The 19,494-nt window shown below is 38.0% G+C and overlaps 1 protein-coding gene across 1 annotated transcript in view; it reads right to left on the bottom strand.

The window, feature by feature from the left end:
* SHOC2 (SHOC2 leucine rich repeat scaffold protein) overlaps positions 1-19,494 on the bottom strand; it is a 65,630-nt gene that overhangs the window by 34,864 nt on the left and 11,272 nt on the right. The window contains exon 2 of the mRNA XM_074907725.1: positions 2,760-3,697. Coding sequence (XP_074763826.1) covers positions 2,760-3,462 — 703 coding nt within the window. The 5' untranslated portion in view covers positions 3,463-3,697. The remainder of the gene's footprint in view (positions 1-2,759; positions 3,698-19,494) is intronic.

Raw genomic sequence — 19,494 nt, 5'->3', positions numbered from 1 at the left:
TAAAAGGAAAGGGGTTTTTTTAAAGTACACATGCAAAATGTAGAAAAATAACAAGTGTGTAAAGAAACAGATAAATTCCATTGCAAAGTAAGAAATAAATTTCTCAGCAGTTTCATTTTTCAGCTGTTTCCAAATCAAACATTTAATCTTTTTACTAGAACAAACATACATGAAAGTGCGTGAGTAGAACTCAATTACAAAAGTTAAACTATCTTGTCTGTTGTTACTATTTGAGGAAAACGGTTTTCAAATACCTGTTCCATATGTCTTAACAGCTAAAATTATTTGTGTTAAACTTAGAAATCCTTTAATTAATTTATTTTTCATTAAATTACAGGCAAGACAGAGAAATTTAATTTTAATAAAAAAGGATGCTGTTGAACATATTGATTTCCCTTCTAAATTCTTCATAAGGGTGACAGTCATCTCGCATTTGTGCTTCTAAAGTAACTTCCACAACGAGGTGCTGACCCGTAACAAGGAACACGGGCATTCTCACAATACAAATAAAGGCACGACTAACTGCTGGATACAAAGAAGTAATTAATGTTCTCAAGCTAGGGTTTGATAAAGAACTGAGAACACTGCCTTTATGCATATCAAGGATAAAAAAATAAAAAAGAAAGAAGCAAGTCACATATATTTGTTCATGATACTTGTATCTAATAATTTTTTCCAAGAAACTGTTACACATGATCTCTTTCAAGACTACTGTGAACACATACAGAAATTATATACTTTAATGTAAACTTAACCATAAGAATTCAACAAAACAGTTAAGAAACAAAGTGGTTCCAGCAGCAACAATAACATCTGCAGTATCAAATACACCTACAAAAGTTTTGAAAGGGCAACACCAAACACTGGAATGCAACATCTCACAAAAGTTTTTTCTTCACACACTAGTATTAATTTAAATTTACACAGTAGTATCCCCAGTTGAACCTCAAAAGCTGACTCTTTGCTAGAGTACATTTAATAACTGAGTCACAAACAGACCCAGGTAAAGTACTGACAATTGTGTATTAGAGCTCAACCAGCTAAACTGGTCATAATTTCTTCCAACGTATGTAGAAATGCATGGTGTGTTGGGGCTTTTTTTGCAAACATTAGCCCCATGGTTTCCAGGATGATTCTTTGATTAGTAAAAGATTCAAAGAGGCTCTTGCACTTAAACTGAAGTGTCAAAATAGATCAAAATTATAATTTCTTAGTTCTCCCAGGGAAATGCCCAAGATTGCTGAGATGCTCGTACCAACTCAAAAAGTCACACTGATAGAAAACATACCACATTAACCATTTAATTTTTGCCTAGCTAAAAAGCATTTCTGTGGCTATAGTAAAATCCATGCCAGCAGCTGCTACAGGGAGCCAAAGACTCAAGACCAAAAGCCTCACTACATTTCTTCACTCCTGTTACCATGTACAGAAACTGTCTGTACCAGACATTGCTGGTAACATGATTAGCAGTTTCAGACATGCCCAGGAGTTCCTGCCATCAAGAACATGTTATCTCATGTATCTTTCATATCAATGTGCAGAAGAGACACAAACATTGCTGGTTTGAAACAGATCTATTGGGGATCCAAACAAGAGCATTTCCCAAGCTTTGCAAAACTAGTGAGCATAGGAGCCAACTTCAGTAACAGTTAACATACTCGTGCAATGGCGTGGTTAACAGGAACAAGTCCCACATCAGCTTTTAAAAACAAGGCACAAGAATTATTACTCACAGTGTTACAACGGCTTTTACGAGTGTTTTTCCACACTTGAAGAAAGGCGAAGCAGTTCCTTAACTGTGTGAAGCTTATGTGCCCCCTCCCCCTAAAGGGACTAAGCTATCCCTGCATTTTAAAAACTGATGATGCATAGAAAAAAAAAAAAAAAACATTGAAAGAATCTCCCTTTTATGAGGCTCATATGTTGTTTAAATATTGCCTGAGAACAGTGTGATAAAGATGTTTTCCATGAATCAGAACCAATTAGGAACAACTTAGGAGCTCTTGATATACAGTTATTCCAGCACATTTTTGTAATAAACTATTAAATTAATTAGCTACTTTCATACTACCTCACCATCTTTCAAACTTTTGCAACAATATTTGGAAAAACAAATATTATTCATTAAAAAGTACTAAGAATCATTAGCCATGCATACAGTATTTGGTCACTTTATATTAAGAATCCATATATTCATACATTCATGACTTATAAAAGGTAGAGGCTTTCACGAATTATTAACCTACATTGTTAACTGTTACAGAATCCAAAGCTTGCTCATGGTAATAGCATGTAGCTACCTATTGTACTTTGAATTACCATGGTCACACCCCTCTGTAACAGGCCCATAATGTGTTTATAACTTGCAAGAGTTCATAAATGATTTATAAAGAAATCTTAAAATGAAATATGCCCCTGTATCTTTTTTTTTTTTTTTTTCAACCATCTGGGCTCTGAAGATACAATATGTGAAAAGCACAAGGCAAAGATGAAAACATGATACATTTGATTTTAAGATGATATCTGAAGAAAAAGGGCTTTTGTTGTTTAAAAAAAATATATATATATATATATATATCTCCAAGGTACTGATTACTCTCAACATAAGCTAACACTGCAACAGTATGATCAGGAGCATAATTTTATGAAGTTTTAATTGAAGAAGGGCACCTGGAGAAGTGGCAGTTTATGTATACTTAACTGAACTGCAAAATGAATGTAAGCATAGAATTAGACTTTCAATCAGTGTAATCGCTTACCAATTTCAGCAGGTAGTTGCTTGATTTTGTTCTCCCGTATGCTAAGCATGGTGAGCTTTGACAAGTTTTTGATATCCTTTTCCACAGTAGTTATACGATTAAAGCGTAGGTAAAGAGTGGCGAGAGAGCTTAGCCTATACACCACTGAAGGGATTTCTCTAAGTTTGTTATGCCGCAGGTCAAGCATGCGCAGTTTCTTCAAGTTATCAAGAGAGTCAGGCAAACTGGTAAGTGAGTTTTCACTCAGGGCCAGTGTCATCAGGTTCACAAGACAGCCCACCTCTGCCGGTAGGGACTGCAGTTTGTTACTGTATAAATAAAGTTCTGTTAACTGCGTTAGCTCTTTGATAGCTGATGGAAGCATGTGTATAGACCTCTTGGACAAGTCCAAGCGCATTGAATTCTCTTCCCGGCATTTATTTAGCTCTTTGATCACTTCAGCATTGCTGGATTTTTTGCGGGTACCTGTGGCTGGATTAGGTCTTTTTATCGTATTGTCCACTGAAAAAGCTACCCCAGGCTGCGTGCTACTGGAGTCCTTCTTTCCATCTTTGGCATCTTTCCCTTTGGTCTTAGGCTCCTTTTCTTTGCTCTCTTTCCCAAATCCTCCAGAGGCTTTGGCCTCCTTCTCCCTTTCTTTTGATGATGGGACTTTTGGATCCTTCTCTTTACAGTCCTTTTCTTTTCCTAGATTACTACTCATGGTGACTCAATGTTTAGCAAGCACCACATGAAATCTGTTTCTGAAGTTCACAAGAACAATTCACTGCTGGCGTGACAAGGATCCTTAAAACATGCAAGCGTTGAACCAAGGGAGGAGCTTCGGAGGTGTGATACCCATTTGCTACATATTGGTTCTGAAGGCACTCTTTCCTTAATCCTGTATCAGAAGATTCAGCTGTAGAGATTAGAAGGTCAAACGCTCCGTATTAATATTTCTGTAACATAGAGAGAAGAAAAGCCAAAGTTAGTGTTGAATGTTTCTACATCAAGCCTGTGCTCACTAACTCAGGTTAATGATTTGTCCTTCTCTTCAAATGTCAATGAAAAACCCAGTGCTAAACCAAAAATACTACACATATTGCTCAGAAGACCCACTGTGGTAGAAGAGCTGTACTAATTAGTACTCGTGAGGAAAGAAAAGTTACAATTCTTAAAACATAATATTGCCTTCAGTACTATGTTTGAGTCACTGTCATATGTCCTAGCTAGTTCTTAGCACAACACCCTGGTCATCAACACGAGCATTCTCTCTCCCCTCCATGCTCAATCAGTCAATAAAAATTTGCTATAATTTTAAGTGCCTGCCTCTTCAAACAAATCTGTACGGGCTTATTCTTTCAGCACAAAAGAGTCTCAATTCAATCTACAGTGAAATCTAATATGCTACTGTGACACGAACACTCTACCTCAAGATCTCCCTTCTGACCGTCTCCGAACCACAGGTCTCTGCTTCTAAGAAGAAGCAGAACGTTGTCACCAGCTTCACGTGCTCTGAAGATGCAAACATGGGGCTTTTTAAAACCTATCAAAAATTCAACTGAACGCTCAGAAGAAATAATATTATGCTTCAAGACAAGCAAAATTATGAATTCATTTCTCATGAAAATAAGATACAACATATCTTTAGACAGTATCTTGAATTTTCCCCCCCTCAATTACTATAATGCAGCCTAATAAGGGAACAGGTATCTGAAACCTTTAGAGCCCCATTTACATTTTTACAAAATCATCATGCATCACAGAAAGTAGTTTTGCTTCATGTTCCAATTCAAAATACATGACATGCCCAAGAACTTCACAATGCTGAATACTCTGAAGAGATTTTTGAATGTATCTTTGTGGAAGAAAATAGATGGTCAATCAATAACAACAATAATGTCATGTCTCCATGTTAATCTACCTTTTAGCCTGGAATCAACTTTCCTTTGTTATGCAGCATTCACTGATAAAGAAAGTTTGTTTGTATCTCAGAAGAGTACCTCTTCTCCCCAGACACCTCAGCTATGTTAAAATACCCTTAAAACCTCCACAGGAACTGTGTCACTGCCCCAGCATTCCACCTTCTGCAGAAATCCATAAAGCTTGTAATCAACATCAATTAAATAATACTTTGCATACTTAAGCCATCAGCAAGTACTAGAAATATACAAACATTTTTAAGCAAAGCTCAAGTAACTATTTTTAATGGCACAGTTATGCTATGTATGCTCGCCTTCAAGTATAAATATATGCTTGGAGAACACAAAGGAGCACACTTTGCTCAATATATTTGCTCAAATTAAAAAATAAAGTGAAGATTATCTATTTAAGGACAGTAAGAAGGGCAAGCCACTTTACCTCAGCTGCAAATCAAGCTGTTTAGTAACAAAGCTCAAAGGAGAACATCCCCCAGGAGGCATCTTCCAGTCCTTCACCCTGATTCCTTACTGTTGCAATATCACAAAGTGTGTGCTACAAACCCCATAATATCAAAAAACACCACTGCCTCCAGTTACTGTGTTCTAGACAGCTCTGTTTTAAAGGACTATGGCTGTTTGCTAGCAGCAGCAAGCAACAACAGCTTTGAAGTTGGAAATTTTCTCCAAGACAGTTCTCTAAAGCAGCACCAGCTGGTTCCTTACTGCATCCTTAAGAGTTCAACCCAGCTTTTAAACCATCCATTAACCTGACCTATCCTCAAGATTACCAGCGTCACTACATTATATTTTAAAACTTCTTCTGTATAATCTATGTGCTTGTAAAACTCCAGCAATAGGAAATGTAATGACTCCAAATGCAAAAATCAAGCTGACTAAAGGGTGGGAGCCTGAAATGCCTGACAACTTATTTTCAGTATGAAAGGTAACACAAAGAATCAAGAACTAAGAATTAACAACACAGTTTCTAAATTCTGATAATACACAGAAAACTCAGTCATGTAGCAGGTGCCAGATAGCTACTGCTCCACATCAAGCCCCTAAAGTGCAAAATACTCAAAAGGGCTGCTGCTCTCATGAGCTTTCAATTTAATCAAATTTAGGACCCACCATGAGATTTGTTTCATTTCTTATGTGCACTGCAGCTGAAGGAGGTTTGAAAGAGCCTCAGCAAGGAAAGACGGCTGGAGATTAGTACTGCTGAAAGCAGCTCTGTAGTGCAAATGCTCCAAATAACCTGCACGCATTTCACTGTCTTCATTAGCAATTACTTTAATTGTACCTAAAAAAATGGGGGTAGTGCACACTCCCTGTTTCAATATGACAGTTTAACATTTAATTTTCTGGCAAGGAACAAAGATCTTTTGCCTATACAAAAGGAAAAAAATTGAAAAGTCATTAAAAACATCATCTGAAACATACAAAGAAAAGTCAGAGCAATACAAAGGGTCATGACCAGAGACTTCAACATCACCTCAGTTAAAGATTTTAAGAGGCAGTCAACTTGCAGGCAAGTCACAGGCAGCTGTGGTTTTCTAACACACAGAAACAAGCCAAGCTCACAGTGCAGCAGGCCTTCAAAATATACTCATTGTTCAGAGTGACAGAAGGCTAACAGTTAAATGTACTGCACCTATGCCATTTTTATCTCTTTACTGAGGATTTTAATTACTGTCTGAGACTGCAAAATGTATTTAAAATAATTTGCGAAGGTTTAGCCTCTTTCTTTTAAAATAAAGTAATTCTCTAATACCTAGAATTACTACAACTACATTAAGAAAAAGCTTATGATGAGATTCACTAGGTGAAACATCATAAAAGCCAATGCAGGGGGAATCACATCAAAGAAAATGCCTGGACTGGAACAGACTCACCCCTCCAGAGTCTGAGACACCCCTAAGTCACCAGTGTCTCCCCCTTCTCGCTCACCAGGCTGGGATTCCCAACAGCAGAAGGTCCACCACCCTGCGCAGTGGTGGTGCGTAGCAGGTACCAGCCAGGTTCCACCCAGTTGCTCTGTGAAACAGCGAACTCCTCCTGCCACAAAGCAACATTTGTGTCCTGGTGATTCCCGTTACTCTTGACATCCCCACAGCCTGTCTTCCCTACTTCGCTTTATTTCAGGTGGAAAAAGTCTCAGCAAGTACAAGAGCCAGGGCAAAACTGTAATTCATGAGACAACCCTTTCTCTTCTTAAAATCCTCTCAGTCACCATACATCACCAACTTGCACAAGTGAAAGATGTCCAAGCAAGAAGTCTTACTAGCTAAATAATGCTGACTTACTCCTAAATTGGCCAAATCTGTGAAACTGTTCTAGGCTGTCCTCTAAGCACAGTATGGTGTTCTTGTATCATAATGCAGAAGCAGCACAGGACCTAAACAACTATATGAAACTCATCCTATTTCTACTATTTTATAACTTCCAATACGTGCCATTGCAACCTGTCTAAAATTATTTTTAACATATCTGCATGCAATATAAATCAGAATACATATTTGATGCTGTATGCTTTCAGTTAGCAGGACTAAAATCTTGCCATTTCATACATTAATAACTGAGTTCTGAGACAAAACTCAACAGGGCAACTATGCTCAGAACTCCTTAATACTACCAACACATATACAAATGAAATGCCCAACTTCACATAAGTAGCTCTGCAGAACTTTTGTTTCTATAGCAGATCATTCAAGCTGATGGGGTTAGGCACATACATCAAGTTAAGCATGGATGTAAACTTTTGGAGGACATGAGCATAATTACATATATTACAGAGAAAGCTAAATATGTTTCAAAAGGTTATTCATATTTGTCAAGCCCTTTTGGTTAAAGGACAAGAATCATCAATTCTAAACTACAGTCAAACAAGCATTCATTGTATCTCAAAAGGAGAGCTTCTTTTAGAGATATTTTTAGCAAAAGGAAATTCAGTGAAACTAGCCAGTTCTGCCAACTACTTCCATTTTCCAATGCGGTTCAAACTGACTTCCTGTCAATATTAATTGACATAAAAATATTTAACTATTATGTGCTGGAGAAGTTGTAAAACTGAGTAAGACTCTTGCATGGCACAGCATATAAAGGAAAATAAAACTCCTAGAGAAGTTAAAGAAAATAATCTACCCTGCTCCAAATATTATTTTTTTTTAAAGTAAGATATTTGTAAATAGCTATAAATAACCAGCAGAGTTTTGACTCCTCCTGATGTCTGGTGAACATAAACCAGATGTATTTATTTTTTTCTGTCAGCTGTAACTGACAAAACTTCAGAAACACAATTTCAGCCTAAAATATATCACCTTCCTTCCCCGCCTGAAAAACAGTAACACGTGGACCTTGTATACTTTACTGATTTTTTTTCATATGCACAAGTAATTGAAAAGAGATTTCAGTTACTCTGAACAACAGAACCCCAAACGTTTATGCAATGTTTTATAAAAAACTTGATAATGTAGGAACAATCATGTCTTCAATCCTAGGAACAATACTAATCACCTGCAACTTGCTAATACAAATATGCTTCCTGATCATTATCTAATACAATATGAGGCTTGAGAAAAAGCATTTCACACAACTGCTATACAGAAGGCTGTAAAAGACGTAACTGTCTCCTACCCACTACTGCAGAGCAACTTTATTACCTAAAAAAAAAGCCACAGCCAATATTACTTCACAGCTTAGTAAAGACTTTCCCCCAGTTACATCTTTTAATTTTGATTTTATATGAACAAACTCTTAAGCAGGTGACTGGCACCAGGGTTGAACTGGTGCTGGGATGGTGAGGTCACCAAACCCCAGGCGCAGAAGCCAGCCAGCAGGAATGGCCAAAGCTCACCTTGCTGATGTCACCACGGTCCCACTGCAAGTCTCACTGCTCCCGCCTCAGAGTGGTGGGACCCCTCCAGAAGAGGCCATCCCTGCATGAGTTACTCTCAGCAATCCCTCAGTTCTCAGAGGATGCATTACGTATGTTGTGACTTGCAGATATATGAAAGTTTCCTGTATGTTCACAGGGATAATTTGAAGAAGAAATTGTTAACTGAAGTAAAAAATTCTCCCCCTGCTGAAATATTTCGCTCTCAAGTGATGAGGCTAACCAACAGCATTTTCCTTTTCTGCCAAAGGAAAATCATCGTGGCACACCATCTTACAAAATGTCACTTTACAGCTTCACTTAGATACTTACTGGTTCCTGTCCTATGTTTCAGCGTAGACAAAACAGGCACTTTAAATCATAAACATTTCTAATATTCTGATCATGTGATATCCAAGGCATCATTTTCACTAAACCCCAATATATTATACTCAAATAATTTCAGTTCTGTAATGTAGTAGGAAACCTACAGGCCTGCTTTTGAAAGGAAAATTCCTTACTTCATGTATAATTTTATATCATGGAATAGGAATGATTTCTCTCTTCATTCTGTGTTTGTACGAAACTTAACCTAAAGGGCACACATCACGCCTAGGGCTTTCAATCCGAACAGCCAGAGGATCATTCCAAATATTAAACACATCAAAGAAATAAGGAATCAGCTCGTACTTGGCACTTCTGAGTAAGCAGACTATGATTCCACTACATAATAAAAATAAAATATTTTGAGATCACAATTCTGATTTAGGAAATTCTGATTAGTCAGACCTAAGTGGTTTTTAACAACAAGGCAGAGTTCAAATGCTATCTAGTAATTGCAGCAACACCTGTTCATGAACAAACAACAAACAGAAAAAAAAAGTTACCTTCTTAGAAGTATTTACTTTTTATTTAGAGTAGCATGGGTTATACCAAAACCACTTCATATTCCACTGCACCACAAAAATGAACACATCAATAAGCAATGGATGAAATTTAAAGCTTAGCCCAAGTGGCTACAATGGCTTTACATTCTCAATACCACACACAAAAAAACGGTCACTACTTTCATTCCAAAACCCAGATAGCTTAAGCCAACAAGTCACTTGCAAACAAAGCACATTCTCTCCTATAATTTGCTAGCTTTAAACATCTGACCTACAGAGCTTTCATCTGCATAAGTGCATATGAGCTTCTGCCACTGCAGCCACCACAGACCAGCTGGGAGCAAACTGCTGAATCAGTCACCAGGCGGCTGCACGGCTCCTCTAAACACAAAACCTCATTCAGAGGTATGGACACAGCACGGGAACAACGAGCCATCGTGCTGCTGCAGATCAAAAATGTTACCTAATCTATCTCAACAAAAGTAGTGCTCCTGAAATTCGCCAGCTAGACACTTTCTCTTCTTTGGGAAGAAAATTCCCTTAGTACAGGACGGTCAGGGGCAGCAGAATAATACTGTAATGGTTCTTGGTGCCAGCTGTGATGGCTTGTTCAACAGAAAAGGCCGACCATTAAATTCATCTTGGTCCTGTAAATGAACAGCCAGCAGATGGTAGTTTACAGACTACCAATCTAGCCTGATTTCAATATACCTGGATGCGACCCCACTCTCCTCCCTAATCCCCTCTCACACCAAGGGAGCAGCTTGTTGCCTCCCTGCACGCACAGCCCGAGCCTGTGGCGTTGGGTAAGTGAGGAGGTCTGGACCCTGACAGCCCACTAAGCCCTTCAGGATATCTTCATCTGCCAGAGGACTGCAGCCAAGACCATCCCTTGCCGCTTGCTGCTTCCACAGCTGCCAAACAGCTGAGCGTAACCTGGTCTCACATTTCTTGTGGTTTCTTAAATCTGCAGACACATCTTTAACTGTAGGCACCTAATTACAAACCTACTTTCAATTACAGCTGGAGTTACTATAAATAAGCAAATCAGTTTTGAGAGATGTTTGTAGGTTGACCGCTTTGTGCTTGCAGAACCAGGCATACCAACCAGGACATGCCATCCCAGCTTCCGACACAGCCATGCCCTTCCATGGCAAATGCACAGGAATGCAGATGTTACCACTGGTTTCAAAGCTTTCGAATCCACCTTTTCATTCACTGCTCACCCCACGCAAGCAGAGAGAAAGTCACCTACACCTTAAATTCCTAGGGGGTAGAAATAATCTTTTGTGCCCTGCCTTTGAACTCATATAACAAGTACATAAATAGACATACTGTGATTCATTCTGTGCACTACAACATTATTTTTATGAAGCATTTTCTCTTTTTCTCCTTTACAGGAAAAAACCCCACTAGTTTTTGACCAAGTTATAAAATACCATTTCATGTTTTTGTAGAAATAAGTCTCTAAGAGCAAGTACAAAGAATTCCGCTAACTCCATGCAGCAGCTTATTTTAATATGTAAAAAGGTACTTTCTGCATGTGTGGCCCCCCAGCATGTACCTTTTGGGCTGCATGTCTCCGTTTCCGTGGTAACTCGTATCAGCAGGCTGTGTAATCCTGCATAATACATGAAATTCGAAAATCCGAACTTGCTAGATGAAACAAATTTCCCAGTCTTCGTACAGGTCCCAATAACTACATATGCCTAAAAAAGGTTATTCTAAATGGACATACTAGTCTAGAAAGATCCAGTTATCTCAGTTTTGTGGCTATACAAATTCTGCATCTATAGTGGCATATAACCTTCCACAAGAGCAAGTGCTCCTCATCTACCCAATACACTCCTTCGAATAAAGAATATCCTGCTGTAGCAAAACTTACTTTCCACTGCAAAGAAACCTTCACTGTTACCACTACGCAGCACCCAGGTGCTACCATCAGATCCCTCAATGGTTTCTATAAACAATAGAAGCAGCCTGCCACACACAGCTTTGTTACAAATTCGATACTAAATGGCATTGGTTCCACCAAAGGTGATGATGTAAACTTCAAACCAGCATCAAATATTTTTCTTTTATTCATCATTTCCTCTGAGCAATAAAAACAACAGATCAAAACAAAACCAACAAAACAGGAAACAAAACACAAATGACGGGCAGGAGAGAAAGTAAACACACAAAGCAACAACAGAGTAATATATTATCTACTAATTATCTATATTATCAATAACTTACATTGACCTTATTGAAATTGGGGCAAACCACATGCGAAATCCCATCTCAGCTACATAAAACATTGTTCTATTACTATCTAGGGTAGCATCGTACCCTGGCTCCTACCAGCAACACGGAATTATCTAGCAAGAAAGCAAAACTATTGTTTATTGTAACACTTTATTTCTTTGTCTTTGAATTTGATGCATTAAGTTTGCTTGTCTTCTTCAACATGCGTTTATGTAATAGTTATGACCATTTCACAGAGTTCAGTGTTTAGATGACTCTCAGTCCCATGAATTTTCTGACATAATTAGTGACAAGATCCCTTTGCAGAGGGTTACCATGCTAGGAAAAAAGCCTATCTGAAAATCAACTTAAAATGCACTTTCAACTCAATTCTGAACACGAAAAGGAGTGATGACTCTTTACCTTCTACGTTCTAGAAGACAAAGCCACAATAACTACATATGGCAGCTCAGCACTACACAGTATCTGGCTCCTGTTCAATTTTTTTTCTAGCTAAAATTATTTGCAGTTCTTGATCTCCAGCTAAGACAAGAAAAGCTTGGATATATTTTATTGAACACACAGTTTAAATATAACTAATGTATAGAAAAGGATATATGCAACAACATTTACTTTCCAACTAACATACGTGAGTTTGGAAGACACTCAAGTGTCTGGTAAAGTCCAAAAAAAAAAAAAAACCAACATATTTAACCACAAGTTTCCAATTATAAATCTCCTCACTTTTAGAAGTCATTAACATACTTTGCATCTGACCTTTTCTCAGAAAATAAATATCTCCTTGAACAGATCAGCATTCTTCAGAACAGCAGAGAAAACATAACAACCATAATCGGAATAAAATTTGTGCCAATTTGTGTATACTTCCGCTTCATTACAACTAAATTAAATAAAAAGAAAATTTGAAAAGTGTACAATGATCAGCTAGAGTTGTTTTCTTCAGGATGACATTTTTCTACAAGTTTACATTATATATTTAAATATTACAGAAAACAAACCAAAAAAAAGACTATTCTGAATAGAAAAGTAAAAAATATCTACACATCTTCCCCATTACTGTTTAACCAATGTTCTTCTAGTGAGTATTTTTGTTTGATTTTGTAATCTGACACTTTCAGATAAATGCATTTTACCCGGTGAAAGCAAACTGATTCAGGGCAAATTAGTATACAGATAGAACAAGAGTACGAAGAAACTGCTACATTTTAGATAACTAGATGTAAGTTAAAATACTCTAATCTCTTTTTCCCAGCAAACATTGGCTTAAACATGATGTGATGGACCACTTCTGCCCTCCGAGTATTCTTACTCAAATTCAAGAACTACAAATTGCCAAAGAGCAGCTGTATTTTTCCTGCCAGGATGTATGCCCACTCCAGCTAGATTCTCATTACTAACCACTACCTTTCTAAGGTTAATTGTGTTCTGCTCACCCAGATTCTCCCCACAGTTTCAACTGGATTTTGCATTATTCCCTCCCTGTCCATACCCTCTTGTACTGCATTACTGCGCGTGGTTAAACAGCTTCCACGTTCCAATGGACAGACCACTGTCCTGCATCACTGCTCGAAACATGCTCAACCACAGCTGGAGAAGCCAAACCAACTTAGAAATATCTTGGGGAACTTTGTAAGTTAAACAGCACCATAGAAATGTAGGCTCATTATACACCCTGATAAGGTGATAAAGAATGAAATTGATCCCAAGCCTCTTCCAAAGCTTTCAATTGTTTTCCCCCATGAGCAAAACAGATTTAAACACAACAACATAAAGCAGTGAAATACTACTTAAACAAGCAGATGCATGTTATAGGTGATTCAGGTAGCACTGTATACAGCTATATACAGCCAACGCTCTGTGGCAAAGGCTACTTCAATCCTGTTGAGCTTTTTCAGATGTCACTCCTCAAAGCTGATGTTTACCAGCAGCTGTCCACCAGCCTCCAGGGGTTTTTGGGGTTGTTCTGGGGCTGGAGAGAGGGACCTTGAGGGGACATGAGAATAGAAGGAAAAGGTATAATAATTTATTTGGTTCAGCTGTTTATAAGACTGAGAGCTGGTAAAAGCACATTGCTTTGTTCACATCAAAGGTAATCTTAACACTGATTTCGTAACAACTGTGGTGGTTTGGTTTTAGATTAGGGACTTGAAATCTATTAAGAAGATGTCTGATGCCACAGTGAATTTCACCACATGTTCACTTATGACCATTCTGAAACCTTCAATAAGAAAACTGTGAGGAATTCCTCTGGCAACAAAGAGCTGAGTATTTCATAAACCCTGAGCCTGTTTCACCTCCTCGACTCCTACACACCAACTTCTTTTGATATAAGGCATTCCCACAGAGCAAGTCAAATGCACAGTGGCTGAACAGGCCTTTCCTATCTGGCTGAGACACCCTCCTACCACCCTCCCCACCTTCCATGGGGTCACAGCAGCCATGCCAAGGAGAAAAGCTCCTGCCCACAGGAAAGCTGAGAAATATGGGGAAGGGAGAAACAGGCAGGAGCTGGAACAAGAACAGAAACAGGAGGCTGGCAGGCACTGGTGGTGGACAAGAAGCAGCTGGCAAGAAACTCCATATAAGAGAATATCACAGATAGAAAAATACTAAGCAGTAATCAGTCAACAAAACACCACTCCTGCTCATACACAGTTGCACAGAGAAGGGGTCTTAAAGAATACAAAAGTATGTGGTAATTGGAGATGTATTAAGCATATTCTGACAAGCATGGTTATCTACTAGAAGCCATCTCATTCACACCTTCCTAATTTTGAGTGCTTTATATTGCAAACTTAAATTTTCATAAGAGTATTTTTATTTAGTTTTTACATGGTGTTTTTCCCAAATCAACAATTAAGCATTAATTAGCATTACAAAAAACCCCAAAGAACGACAACATTTGAATTTCATGCAAGTTCATCCACATTCTTAAAGATTCCAGTGACGACCCCAAAGATTTCTTTTGCAGGGCAGAAGATAAAACTGAAACAAACAGAAGAAAAAGCAAGCTCTGTTCACCTTCCTATGAAGAACCATGTAAAGTCCAGATCTGCAATGAATACTCCTCATGCTCACTCCTGCTGTTGAGGAACCTTACCCACGCAACACCTTAAGTCCCAGCCTCACACCCAAAAGACTCCAAATGGCACTGAATACTATTCTGCTCATAACTAGGAGCCCAATTAAAAGATTATTTCACATATACTAACAGTCCTGGAAAATGCATGATAAATTTGGTATCTTCACAGGAACAAGATGTTTTCCTTCAAAAGAATAAAAAAGAAAAAAGAAAACCACTATGATCCCTTCCAAGCAGATTCTTCAAAATCTGTTCAGATGAGGCATCCTTTTTTTATAAAAAAACAAGAGGTCTTCAATGACATTTTTACTAGAAATAGTGAAAAACATGATTTCTGCTTGCCAGAAATCAAACGGATGATATACTCTTTAGTACGCTTGAAAGGCTTGCGCATTGCTAAAGTAGAAAGTAGCGGCACTGTTAATCTGAAAAAAAAAAAAGTCATGGAAAAAATTTAGACACAAACTGAATTAAACAATACTATACAAATATGATGCAATAATAAGCTTTTTACCTCACCACTTCCAAAAAAGTTAAGATACTGGAAATCTGAAAAAATGATGAAAAAGCAGGCTAGCTTAGAGCTACATAAAAGTTCATACCACTATCCTAGCAAAATAAAAAGTTGTACTGTATACCTATTTATAGTGAATGACATTCTTGCACCTTATTGCCCTTTGTTTTAGACAAAAAACAGATGTCACTTATAAACGTCTAAGTAACTTAACAAGGCATCATCTGATCTGTTTCTGAACATTTAAAAGTTATAAGACAAATGACTAATAAAAATGCAACCTAGTGCCTCCCCAGACCTGCTGGTGTCCAGATACTTGTACCTTGCAAGATCTGTACATATTAAATAAATGGACCAGAGGAACTGAGAGCAGGTGATTCACTGCATTCGGATTGCCCACATCTGCTCCTCTCCGAGCTGCACACGGGTGAGGACTGCTCTCAGTTCCTTGCAGCACATCCCTGTACCACACCTGACCTCCACTGCACAGCTCACCAGTGATGGAGCCTAGATTTTTGCATTGATGCACAGGGCAGGAGATGGGTATTTCAACCACCTAAATGACTTTCACACAAGTAGTACACGTTAGAGTAATCCAGATTAAAAGAGAATTAGCTCTTTACAAAACAAGCGTAATCCAAAAAGTATTAGACATAGGCAGAAAGCACTCGGAAAAGGTATAGAGACTCACAAACGGATCAGAAGGACTGTACAAATTTTAGTATGACAATATGCTCCAAAACAATATGTTCAAAATCATGGTACTATATTTATGTACGAACACTATGAAGATACAGGGAGAGTATCTGAGGAAGTGATGAAAGTGCTCCTGAACCATAGGAAAAAGAAGAAACTAACACACTGGAGAGGTACCAGAATCTCTAAAAATAAATAAATATTAGTTTAACAAGGAAGTTGATTAACTAATTTTAATAAATACTTGCTACATATTTGTTGGCTTTTTTACTCAACCATTCCTAAAATAGTGGGAAGGGAATCAAAGTAACAGAATGGCACTTCCAACAGGAAGAACTAGAAAGGGAACATGAGCACAGGTACAGAGAGAAGACAGATGACAACCACCAGCATTTACCTGAAGTGAGACAGGAGTACTGGGTAAGGACTGCAAGGAACTGTAAGCGTGACAACATTTAGGAATAACAACCAGAGAGCAGTAGCAGACAGACAGGCAGAACAGAACTAGAGAAGGCGGGGTGAGTAGAACCCGAACCGGTGTGTCCCCTGCAACATGGCATGGCCAACACCACCTTCTCAGCATACACTCCCTTCGCAGCAAGGCACAACATGCCAGTGCTATATTCCTCCATCTTGTCCCAAGCCTTTCTCCATTCCTCCCCTTGCTGCAAGGCAAGAAACAGACAAATTACATGAAGTCTTGTATTCCTATGCAGGGCTGAAGGATTAGCATGTGTCTGATGAAACCTTCTCCTCCCTACCAGCCTCCAGCTCCTGTGATTCTCAGACATAAGGGTGTACAAATGGGGGCAGCTTCTCTCCCCCCCAATTCCTCCTTCCTCCCCTTCTTCCATTCTCTGACAATAGTTCCTCAAACAGAAGGTGAACAAGTAGCTGCAATCTGAAGAGCTGAGTATCGCTTGTCTGTATCACACAAATTCCTATCAAACCAAAAGTTTCTGTAATTCTTACACGGACAGTGAGTAACATAACTGGTCTGACAACTGTCAGTATTGGCTTAGTATTAAAGTATAATTAAATGCTGTAAACATGCATTTTAAATTTCTTTTTTTAAAGTGAAGATACACATAAAATCACTTTATATTAAATCAGCATCCTATGGGGATCAAATTCAGACATGATGCAAACAAGGAAATTTTAATTTGAAATTATTCTTGCTTGCTAAGGCTAAGGTTGTGAGGACTACCACTTGGACGCATGACTGAAAGAGGTTTTAATCACAGCCTCTGTTTGACACATTGTGCACTGTCCTCCAACTCCTAAATTCCTCATGTCAGATCTATACAGATGATACTATTTCACTGCTCACTTCTCTCACAACCAACCTCTAGCTTATTTTACAGAGCAAATAACATTACCACTAAATCCAGGCCAGATGATCCCTGCCATAGTCAGGCTCATTACTGCAGGCTGCATTTGGCATACTTGATCTTATGCAGTATCATCTCTTTCCTTCTTCTAGTATTTAATAATAAATCATCATTTTAATTCAAGAACTCTCCATTTCTCCCCAGAAGGTGATATCTTCAAGGCATGCTTTTATGGGTCCACTTCCTCTCTTATAGTTACAATCACACCATAATTCTATAGGAATCTGCCAGAAAATTGCCGATCCCCTCCATCCTTTGGCCATGGTACTAGTACATCTAGACGAGGCTACAAAGTATTATCTAAGAAAAATTTCAGTGCTCGAAATATTTGCTGCCCAAATAGCCCTTCCACCCATCCTTCAGAAAAAGGAAATAAAATGTTGCCCTGCAAGGCAATTTTGGGCTGCAGACTGCTACCGAGCTATGCTGCCCTGCATTATGTTCCAACATATCCATGCTTGCATATACAATACATGAAGCTCCTAACAGAGATACAAAAGTTTGAACGTTAAATGAAAACAAAAATCTATAGAACACAACAGAACTTACTAGCATTCACCACTTAGTAAATGGTATTTTTCCATGTGCATGAGAACAAGACAAAGAAATGCAAGATATCCATACAAATAACTTCAGCAGAAATGAAACAAAAAAACTATCAGTTTCAAAACTAAGCTTAAAAGGCTTGGGGTTTTGTTTAAGAACAAGCCTTACAGAGTTCATGTGACCATAAATCAGACTCAGATATCTGCACATGGCACCACAAATGCAGTACTTTCAGTGTCTGGGAGAGACCAGAAAAAGCATAGGAAATGGCTGTTTCACTTTCCACACTACATTAGATCATCAAAAAGAAAACTTAGCATCTATGGGGAAAAAAAAGAAAAAAAAAAAAAAAAAAAAATCAGAGTTTCACCTTTCTCTGAATTTGGGATTCAGTTATCAACTACCAGCAACCAATTTAAATACTACTACAAACCCAATATAATGTAAAATTGGAACTGTTACAAACCCTTTGGGCAAAGGAGGATCCCTACAGGCTGTACCTATTTGGGTTTCCCCTCTGGGATCACAAATAACTGCAAATAGTAATTGTGTCTGATCACTCTTTTTGGGATCTGTATTCATATAGCAATAAACAGTTTCCAAACACAGGCAGAGAACTAGGAAGCAACACTCTCGCTCTCTCAAAAAACACCAGCAACCCAAAACCAAACAATAAAACCCAACAAATCATTCAGCAGGGAAATTAGATTATTTTTCAATAAAATCATTATTTAGTGTAGTGCAAAAGTAAAACAAGAACCTAAGATTTTACTATTTCAGTTAAGTGACACGGTGCTTTTACTTTTTACAAGACTAAAAAACTTGCATGTCCTTACACTCAAAAAGCAAGCATGAAGCCAGCAAAGGACACCTGAATCTTTCCACTGAAGAAACTACAGTAGAAAGACCAGCGCTGTTTACAATAGGTATCTCAAGAAAAACTTTAGTTTGAGACTACTGCAAGAAAACACAATCCTGGTTGGTTAAGTGGGGCTTTTTTGAGCTGTTGAAATCTGTGCTTTCACTAAAATTTTATTTTTTAAAACCTAGCAACTAAAATGTCTTCTTTGGAAAACTAACACAAACACTTTAACAAGAAGTAGAAGTTACAGCTATACCCCAACATCAACCCAGCATCTCCTGGGTTTTCCTTTTATATAGTTTTTCAAACACTGAATCAACAGAATACTGCTTAGCTTAAGGGATACATCAAGTGCAAAGAACATAATTTCCCTAAACACAGGGGGAAAAAAAGCCCGGATCCTTCTACAGGGCAAGACCTTAACAATAAGCATGCTTGAGCCTTGAAGTCTTATTTAAAATATATAAATTTTTTAAAAATGAGATAAAGCAGCAAATCTAAATTGAGCTGAAAAAAAAAAATTACCATCTGTTCCCGTTAAAATTTCTTCCTCACCTATATTATCATCAGGAGCTCTCAACTTGTTATTTATTATTTCTAGATATTGTTTCAAATATTAAAAGACTTGCCTAAAAGCCACATTACTTCAAGAACAACATGCCATCAAAAGTACCAAAATAAAGCTGAGAGTATCTAAAGGTGAATTCCATTAAATTCACAAACAGTGACACGTTTAAG

This window comes from Athene noctua, chromosome 5, assembly GCF_965140245.1.
Source record: "Athene noctua chromosome 5, bAthNoc1.hap1.1, whole genome shotgun sequence".
NCBI lineage: Eukaryota > Metazoa > Chordata > Aves > Strigiformes > Strigidae > Athene > Athene noctua.
This window is presented reverse-complemented; position numbering and strand designations above follow the sequence as displayed.